At 27.7% G+C, this 10759-nt stretch overlaps 2 protein-coding genes across 2 annotated transcripts in view; one reads left to right on the top strand and one right to left on the bottom strand.

The window, feature by feature from the left end:
- The window catches only part of LOC107455376 (adhesive plaque matrix protein 2-like), a gene marked incomplete in the record, with an annotated part of 21163 nt that extends 19931 nt beyond the window's left edge, over nucleotides 1–1232 (bottom strand). The window contains 1 exon segment of the mRNA XM_071177332.1: nucleotides 953–1232. Coding sequence (XP_071033433.1) covers nucleotides 953–1118 — 166 coding nt within the window.
- Nucleotides 1233–4347: 3115 nt separating this feature from the next.
- On the top strand, nucleotides 4348–10759 carry LOC107455924 (cuticle protein 14; the record flags this gene model as incomplete). The annotated part of the gene is given in 3 exon segments (XM_016073687.3): nucleotides 4348–4535; nucleotides 6801–6839; nucleotides 9206–10759. Coding segments are annotated over 3 exon segments (561 nt in total). The 3' UTR covers nucleotides 9716–10759.

The following is a 10759-nucleotide window of genomic DNA, read 5'->3' as shown; positions in this document are numbered from 1 at the left end:
ATATACTTTTTTAAAAGTCAATAAGAACATTACAATACTATGTCTTTGATGATAAAATACTATGTCTTTGATGATAAAATACTATGTCTTTGATGATAATATACTATGTCTTTGTGCTAGAACATTGTGTTCATTGGCGAGCGAGCGCAGCGAGCCATGGTTCACGGCGTGAACCACATAGGATTGCGTAGCATTTCTCGGGGGTTGGCGAGTGTTAGCGAGCAGGGGGCGGAGCCTCCTAGTAGTATATATTCTCTGTCGGAAAGGGCAAAGCATAAAGAAAACAAATAGTTCCGTTGTTTGGTTCGTATTTCATTTCTAGATCGTGATCAACACGAATCAATTATTTTTCTTGCAACAAGATTAATAACTCCCTTTGAAATGATCAACAGTACTTTGTTATGATAGTATTATTTTATAAGGTTACCCGATTTAGATGATCGAAGGAAAGAAAAACTCCAATGATTTGTTCCACAAAGATAAATATTTTTCTAATATCGATGTGCATTTTTTATTTCAGTTTTTACTGATAAAAACAGATGCGAGATTTATGCAACGGTACCTAAATTTTTACTAACTTTTATACTTAAATTATATTACATATGTAAACATTACAAATATTTGTTCAAAAACTTTTGTTTACGTTAACTTAACTGAGAACACGATAATATTTTGTAGTAGAAATGCACGTACAATAAAAATATATCTAATGCTTTCTTTTCGAGTTTTTTGTAGTACTTTCGAGCCAAGTCATAATTAGTAATTAGTTTATTATATAAGTATTATTAGTAATTATACAATTACTTTACAAAAAAAAAATTATAAATTATAATATTAAGGATTCTCTCCCAAATGAAAGTGATTAATTTGAAGAATCTATTTAAAGGTTACTAAAATTAAACAAAAACAATTTTAGAATTTTTAAGAAAAGAGCAATTCTTATAGTACTTACACCAATCGTAGTCGTGCTGAATGTTTTCGGAGTCGTTCGTGATTGTGTGCTGAACTTTTTTGTTCAGTTCATCAGAAAAATCAAAAATATTTTTACCTTGAACGGAAACAGAGAAATTAAAGTTAACACACAAAAGTAAAACGCTACATAACCAACAGTATTCCATTTTTTAGCCACCTGCTAATGTTATTTCTCATTTGGAAGCAATTCAACATAAATAAATTGCTTCAAGGTAATACTTTTCACTGGTTTAACATTAGTTTGTTGACTTTTTTTAGTCGATCAATGAAACGGGGAAGAAAACAAATTGATAAAAGTGTATTCTTATCGACATTATCACATCATGACCAATCACTTATTGTTATAAAATACAAAAAAAATGATAAAAAAATATATCTTTACTTGTAAACTGACTGCCTCCCACGCCAGCTGATCTGCTTTTATAAATGTGTTTAATTTCTAGTATTCGATATTTAAAATCTTCTACTCCAAAATCAATATAACATGAAAGTATAAAATTGTATTTCTCAAGTGAGAATAAATTTAATGCTCTTGTCCGTGTGCGTACACGATCGTGTGAGTTCGTCTTCTCTTCACGTTCGTTTGGTATCTTTTTTTTTCTTAACGAAAATGTTCGGTATAGCCAATTTACATTAAAAAAAGCGAACTTTAACTGTTACAAATTATTTTAAATTAAAAGAATACACAGATCTAAAACGATAAATAATACCTTTTATAGCAAAAAATATTTTTTTTTAAAAATTGATTTAGTTTAATGACTGTTCAAGAATTAAATTATGGCCTAACTGTGTCAATAAGTATTTATGTTAAAAAGATAACATCAGTCAATTGATTCATGAAACTCGTTTTATTGATAAAAGGGAGTTTCGATTGCCAATCAGTTTTGTTCATATTTTTAAGCCTTAAAGAAAGATTTCCTGTTGTTAAATTTTTTTTTCTTTGACTCAGGATTTTAAGCTTGACTGATGTAGATCTTAAATGTGAGTACACCAACATAAAATTTTAAGTTTAATGTATCATCTCTTTTGCTGCCTAACCTTTTACTACTAAAAATTTAGATTATTTTTACAAATTTTATGATATTTTTATTTAAGGGATAGTAATTGGCAGTTAGAAAATGAAACATTAGTGCATAAAATTGATGCCAGAAAATGAAATAATGATTTAGTGAATTTAAAAGTCTCGAAATTGAAATGCAGTTTGGACAAATAAGAATAAGCATTTTTATATTTAAAGTTACATGCGAGAGTTTCTATCACGCGTTTTTGTTTCAGCGTAAAAACAGGGAACTTGGTGATCTTTAATTAGTTAATCTTTAATTGATATTTCATTGATTATCATCAGTTGGCATCAATAGTATCAATCCAAGAGCTGCTAAATGAATTTTATATTTATTGTAATGGGAAGAGCTACCAAAAAAACGATTTTCGCTCACTTCTGTAACGCAAAGCTACTGAAAAAGGCAACAAATTATATTAAATAAAAATTTTACATTATTTTAGCTATATTAATAGAAAAATGTAGCGGAAGAACCAGGTAAGTGGCATTTTCAGAACAAAAAAAAATTATTTACCCTGTAAAAATTGTAGGGGACAAATAATTCTTTGCATTATTTCATTTATTTCACGGGCTAATTTGAAATAAAAATCCTGCAACTAATGCGGATTGATTATGATGAGATTAAACTGAAGGCAAAACAAAGCAGTGACCTAACAAATTTTACAGTAAATACTCAGAGCCATTAGATTATTTAAAGGTGCAATATCGTCATTGATGGGAGCTACTAAGCTTTTTGTTATAAAAAATGCTGCTTTTTTGTATCACTATTTTAATAATCATGGACATCACAAGAAACTCTTCATACGTTGAAGAAATTAACGTATGATGTTTCGTTAGGATTCTAACTCTCATTCAATCGACCATGATATTGACAGATTACTCTATCCAGCTACTCTGTTACATCCCCTCTGCAAGGAAATAAATGGTTTCATAACGTGGACCTAGTTTCCGCGAATAAAATTCTTGCTTGTTTAATCATACTTGGTAAAAAGTTAATATGCTATTTTTCTCACAGTTAACAGCTTGAATACCGTCTTTTTATGGTTATTTGATTGTTTTAGTTGAATACGAGAAGAAAACAATTAAATTAATTATTATTTAACAATTTTTTACGAGAAATGTAGACTATGTAGAGTTGCGTTTGTTGCCATAGCTATCGTCATTTTTTTTAAACGTTCAATAAATCTTATAGTCATTTATGTTAAATTGAAAATATTATGAGCTATATTTTTTCTAACAAAACTATTATTATTTTTTTATTTTGTCTCCATTGGCAAGTTACAACGAAAGAGAAAGAGTTTCTGAAATCACAATAACACAAAAACATATAAAAACAATCGCGACATCAGCAAATCTAAAAGCTAAGGGCGGCTCTCGCCACCCAAAAACGCTCCCAAATTTAAATATGGGGAGGAGCAGGGCAAATGCGAATATTATCTGATGGCCAATTTTTCTACGTATTAAAAATGCAGTCTGCAATGAGGGGTAAAAGTAGATCTGACATTTGTTTTATTTAAGATGATTTATTTTTAATCAATAAAAAAGGTATATTGTTTTATATTATCTAAATAAAAAGATAAAGTTTAGTGTTCGTTATCTTCTCCCTTACTATATATATATTTAGAATCTTTACCGAATTATATGAAACTAATAATCCTAAATTAGTATATAATCATTAAAAACTAACGAAAACGTTATAAAAAGTTGTATTAATATAGATTTTTTAACGAGGAAAGCAAGATTGAAGACATCAAAATCAGCAGGGAAACTCTCTCACTCTCAAATTTACAACAATAAAAAACAACCATTTTTCTACAGGTACATCAAAAAGTATATTGCTAAAGCAATGTCTGTATAATTACTTCGAATTTGCTGCAGTATAAATATGGGTTTAGAGTTTCATTACTTTTTAAATTATAACATATATAAACTACAGTAACTTTCTAGACAAAAGGTGAAAAGTCATTGGAAAACAAACTATTGAGAGCATACTGCACATTTGCTACTAAATAAGTGTTTTTACAGTTAGTATTGTACTACAGAAAATCTACATTTGACTGCAGAATAACTTCAAAACTACTTCAAATCTGTAGAAAAACTGCTGTTTATTTTTATCTGTGAAAAACGATAGCAAGTAAATAATTTTGATTCCATTTATTTTTGCAATGATGTATTTATGAAATCAAAGCTATTCAACAAAAATGAATTCAATACCATTTTACTTATTTCAGTCTTTCAGGTTATCAGAATTTTTATCTGCATATTTATGCTTGTCAATGACTATCTTTCCTGACCTTGACACTTTCTCTATCAAGTGATAGAAATAATGATAGATTCAAGCATTTTTGTTTGACTAAATTCACTTCGGAAACTTAGAATCAATCACCTGTAAAAATTACTCTAAATATTTGAAATGCATTTCTTTTGTGGTTGCTATAAAAGAAAATGTTTTTAATGCAGCATAAGCAATAACCATTCAACTTCGTAAAACATGATCTCCAAGGTAAGAGAATTATTCATTTACTACTAAAAATTAAAATGATTATTCCATTAAATTGTCATAACCATTAAATTGTTTTGAAACTTCAGAATGTTCATTCATGTCCTTAATATTTAAAAAAAAGCTCTTTCTTTTCTCTTCAATCAAAATGACAGGGTATCTCGTTCTCGTGATATTTCCGGACTGGAGTGTATGAAAGTAACGCGTAAAAAAATTAAAACAATCTATTCAATACACCCAGAATCATGCTTATTTTTCAATCAGATGGCTGTTACAGTCTATTTGTGATGTGTTTAGATATTGTTTATTTTAAACTATAATTAATTATTTTTTAATTTCAAGTTAAAGAATTACCCAAAAGTTAAAAATTTATATTTATCATAAATTGTACATACAACCAATTTTACATAATTGTTCTGAATAAAAAATAAGCACTTATACTACTATTATCTTAAAAATTCTGTAACTTTTAAGGAGTTATATAACTGTTTTTGTTGTTGCGAAATTGTTGTATTTTTCGCATTAACTGTAATTATTTTCTTATTTCTGTGAAATTAAAACATTTTTTATTTCGAAATTATTTTAAAATGTTATTATTTTTATAAAGATATGAGTAGCATAATTTTAGCTGTATTGGTTTAAAAGTAATGTTAAAGAAAAAAATATCAAAATTTTAACAACAAACATATGCTGTTACAAGCTAAAGAAAAGGTGAGACCGATAACGAATGGATAATAAGACAAAAAAAATAGACTATCAACAAGATAATTTTTTATGTTTGTTTATAAATTGAAAAATTTATCAATATAATTATTAATAAATTAATTTATATAAAGATAAGTTTATTAATCTATTCAGTCAACTCCGTACTATATTCCTTTATAAATATATTAATTTTCCTTTATGAATATGAATTTATAGAGATTCCATTCATTTAGAAAGACTAACAAATTAATCTTTTGACAAATCCTTTGCTAATTTCATATAAATAATTCGAAAAATTATTTGTCCATTCTATATAGTTTATGAATTATACTTGATGTATTATCAATACTTCTAAGCCTTTTCATTCATGTTCTTTTCTTATTTCGTAATTGTTTTAAAAGTAACTCTGAGTAAAATCAAGTTCTCTGAAATCACAATTCAACGCTCAAAAAATCACATGTGCTCACCTTTATATTGTTTAATATAATAATTAACAGAAATGTGTTTTCCCCCTTAAAACTATGTTAAACTGAACGAAATTTATATAAATTGGTTTGATATACTAATACTCATATGATATTAGCAAGGAATATTAATATCTACATATGTGAAGTATATATTTTTTATAACAACTAATGTTGAATAATAACATTAAATAATAATATTAGTTATTGTGAAATGTTAATAGTATTAAAAGAAGTGAAACTATTTACCAAACATTTATAAATATGTCTTAATAGTAATCTTTATTACCTATAAAGTAAATGATATTAGGGCATATTTCAACTTTTATTTGTAAGACAACACAACTATTTCATTTTTACTTTAATTAAAACCTTTAGGTATTAAACATCATTTATTCCGAAATTAATAAAAATATTTCGTAGTTTATTTTGAATAATCATTTATGCTAATATTATTTTATTCTACATAAACTTAATTTGAGTTTCAGTGCTCCGTAACACTTTATGAACCTGAACTACCAAAAAATTACTTAATAATTAATTAATTGTGCACTCAAGCAATCTGAAATAACTAAATTACCTACTTACTCATTTTTTTCCAAAACCCTGCACTATGTAAACTATCAGATATAAGCATTTTATTGATTGAATACTCACATAAATAATTGCATTATGAATAATATCATTAATAAAATACCTAATACTACCATAAATGCTCACATAATAAATTCTACTAAAATTAAATAATAATAATATAATAAATCATAATAATATATAAAGAAATATTACATAATAGTAAATATAATGTAAATATATATATAATAATAAATATAGCTCCTAAAAATGAAAAATAATAATAAAATAATATTATATAATAAATATGACCGGAATCAAAAAAAAAGAAAACTTAAATTATTTTAGGTGTTACAAAATTTTATATTTCATGATATTTCAAATTTTATTGATCAAAATGGTATTTTTTCAGCCATTTTCTCTAACAAAGAATTAAATTTTAAAAATAAAATAAATCCATTTAGTTTATTGGCAGACTACATATTTAATCTGTAGAATAATTTGATGAAATTGTTTATTTTTTTAGTGCATTTTCGTTCTTGTCTTCAGTGTCATCTCTATGACGGTAAGTACTATAGATATAAAATAGAAGAATATAAATAATCTAATGATTGTTGCAAACAAATATAAAAACAATGATGCTGTTTTATTGTTGCATATGTTGCTATTGCATTGTTTCAGTTTAAACATTTTTATTTATAAGATAATAATGGATAGACTGATTGTATGATTGATTGATAATAGTTGTATGATTGATTAATGATGGTTTCTGGATTTATAGTGAATAATGACACATAATATTCATATTATATATTAAAATTTAATGAAATTATATTTATATTTGGATATTAAAATATTCAGTCCTTGAATGGAGAATAACCATCATTGATTTCAAAGTTAAAAAAAATTATTCTGAAAATAGGATCAAAAGTAATTAATCTAAGGAGAACGTGATCGTTTACTAAAAGAGGTCGTACGAAACAATGTGTGATAGCAATAGCACAACAGATTCAATGGTCACACAAAGTGAGGTTTGAACAAATAGGGCAGATTGGTAACACTGAAGTTAGAACATAAGGTGAACAAAAAAAATAAATAAAATTACACATTAAAGTTAATAATAATGACCTTCTGTATCCAAATACGAGCGTAGCATTTAACACAGTGGAGTGATGTTTCCAATCAAAAAGCATAAGTAAGCCCATAAAACAGAAGATGTACCCACCGCATACAGGAGACACAGAAGAAAAGGAAATACATCAAAATAATAAGAAAAAACATGTTAGATTCAACCCTGTTTCTTTAGTTCTTGATTTTAATTATTTTATATCACACAAAGACAAAAATTAAAAAAAAAATTTTACAGGCTAAAACACTCATAAATCAGGAAATCGAATTAGAAGTTGGGAAGCATTTAAAGAATCCAAAAATCATTCAAAAAAATTTTTATAAAGTTTTCGCATTTAAACTTGAAACGTAAAAAATGTAAGAGATAAAGAGTAAATTTAAAGGTGCTAAGAAAATAAATACAAGAGAAATATTTAAACGGAAAGGATTTTGAATGGCAAAGAAATATTCAAATGTATAAAAAGGTAGAAAGAATGCATTTAAATTGCTGAAACTTATAACGACTTGATGGTTTGTATTAATAATAAAGACAAAGAAAAAGGCTGTAAGAAAATGAATTATTTCCCTTGATACGGACCTTTGAGAGAGAAAGGCAGGATGCGCACTCTTTGGTGTAAAAAGCAAGAAATCTGAGTTCGAGAGAGAATGTGCGATATTAATCAAAAAATTCGTTGACTGAAAAAACCCAGAACCAATTAAAATTCAAAGAGCAAAGAGTTTGCCCTTGCAGAAATTTAAGGTATTTTTGAGGTTTATTTGAAGTTGATTTAAGGTGTTAATATAGATTTGAGGTTTATTTGAAGTTAAAAATAGTGACCTTTAAAAACAACATAATGACATTTGAAAAAAATAAATTAATTAACAATTCCGTATTCACTCCTTAATTGAAGATCGAATAATCAAATGATCTGTACATTTTCACACATTTTAGTAATTTAACCGGCTATTTCACTAAATTAAAGTTATAAATTTAACCTCCGAGGAATTAAATTTATTTGTGTATTGTTTCATTTTAAAGATGAGATTATTAAATCTGTATTGTAGGATTGATATTTATTATTTAGACATTATATAACTAGTGAAGCTGATTTTCTATTAAATAATTTATAAATTTGTTGGATTGAACACTGGGCACTCAAACCTATAAGTGATATTAATAAAATATTATTTGTTTTTTAACTATAGCTTTTTAAACCAGGCAACTAAGATAAACTATAGCTAATAAAGTTATGATTAATAAGACTTTAACTAATAAATTGTATACAATAATATAGTGTATACAATAATATACTGTAATCGGGAACAGGATTTCATAAACTAAGAAAATATTAGCTTTCTGCAGACATGGAATACTATAAAATGAGTTTTATTGGTACTATTACTCGAAAAATGTTATTAAAATAACAATAAAAAAAAATAAAAAAAATTAAATCTTTATTTTAGAGGCCGGGATAGCCTGGTCGGTAGGGCGCTATGCCCATATCTAAGAGGTCGTGGGTTCGATCCTCTTTGGCCGAAGACTCCCCGTGTAGTAAATGGTGAGTGGTGCACGTTAAATCTGTCGAGTCTCAAAGTCCTCCATGTTCCCACAACAAATCAATACCTCTGGGGGTACTGATCCAGGAGTTTCCTTGTCTTCTGGATTGGTTCAAAATTACAAGGCTACGAAGTTGAACGTAAGTAGTCGTAAACCCATGAAATTGGGTCGGCTGTTTAACGACGGTTATAAAATAAAATAAAATCTTTATTTTAAAATTAAATAATTGAAACATTCCATATAAAACAAGCTTTTGTTTATTTCAGTATGCTCATGGTCATTTCCCAGTGGAAGAGCACCACGCACCCAAGCCTTACAAATTTGGATACAGCATTAAAGACAAGCATGGTGAACAACATAGGGAAGAATCGGGAACAGGAGGGCACGTGACTGGCAGCTACGGATTTACCGATGCTCGAGGTGTTAAAAGACAAGTGAACTACGTAGCCGACAAAGCCGGATTCAGAGCCCAAGTCAAGACTAACGAACCCGGAACCGCAAACCAAAACCCAGCCGCAGTACTCCTCGTCTCCGATGCTCCTTACACCGGTGGTGAAGGATACTTGGGTGTACCTGCAGCAGCTGCTGGATATGGATATGGAGGTTTAGGATATGGCGGTGGATATGGAGGAGCTTATGGAGGTCTTGGTTACGGTGGAGCTTATGGAGGTCTTGGTTATGGTGGAGCTTATGGAGGTCTTGGTTATGGTGGAGCTTATGGAGGACTCGGTTTAGGAATTTTAGGTGGTTTGGGATATGCTAGATATGGATATTAACTAAATTAGTGTTTTATTGAAATAATTTATATTTATGTTTGTAACTATTTTGTTCCACTACAACATAATAAATTGTGCCTCTTCTGAAATTTAAGTTTTTACTGTCTTGCATTATCATATGTTTGTGATTTTTCTTCAATTCTAGAATCATTTTTAGAGCTTCCTACTTTCTCCTTCTTTTTGAATTTCGCGTTGCATTGCTTTATATGCTTTAACAATTTGCATGTTCTACTTATTTGGGTATTGAATTTTCTTTTCAAAATCTGCTTCTATTGCATTCATTTCTAATTCCAGGGAATTAAATTGCTTAAAATCACCCTTGTTTTTTTTATATATTTTTGTTATGTTTATTTATTATGTTATTTTGCATGTATTTATTCTTTGAATGTTCTTTTTTCCCCCTTTGAATTCTTAGAATGCTTTTATCTTTTCTTATTTCTCACTTATTTATTTCTTAATATCTCCTATATTTAATACTATTCTTCGCGCAATTTTATTTCTTGCGATGTATATTTTTGGTGATATTTGGTTTTCTCACCTTTTAGCATGTTATTCAATAAAATGTTTCTTTTTTTGCATGCAGTATTTATATGTTTTACTTGTCTTAAACTTCTTCAGTCTTTCTGCTCTTCTATGCATGCCCAAGATATTTTTCTATTTTTTACCATATTTTTAGGTTTTCTAGTATTTTTCAATATTTTATTCTTTTGTATGTATTTGTGGAATATTTTAGCTACTTCCTATTTTTTTCTCACATCATTTCAATTTTACTTTGCAAGCAAGCTTATTAAAAATTTTTCCTGTTAACTCTTTATGCAAGATAGTAAATTCGTTGTCATGTTTTTGTGTTTAATTGCTTTGTTATTCTCAGCTATACGTTGTATTTGCTTCAAATTTAGTTTTGTATATCTTTAAATCTCTGCCAGCCTTCCTCGTATTTTAATTCACAATGTTTTAAATATTTCCCATTTTATGTAAGTTATGTGCAATTTGTCTATAAATGTTTGCAAATTTGAATAAAAAAATAACCAAGCAATAGAAGAA

Source organism: Parasteatoda tepidariorum, chromosome 2 (genome assembly GCF_043381705.1).
Source record: "Parasteatoda tepidariorum isolate YZ-2023 chromosome 2, CAS_Ptep_4.0, whole genome shotgun sequence".
In the NCBI taxonomy this organism is placed as follows: Eukaryota; Metazoa; Arthropoda; class Arachnida; order Araneae; family Theridiidae; genus Parasteatoda; species Parasteatoda tepidariorum.
The sequence above is the reverse complement of the archived record's forward strand: the minus strand, read 5'-3'. Positions and strand labels throughout refer to the sequence as shown.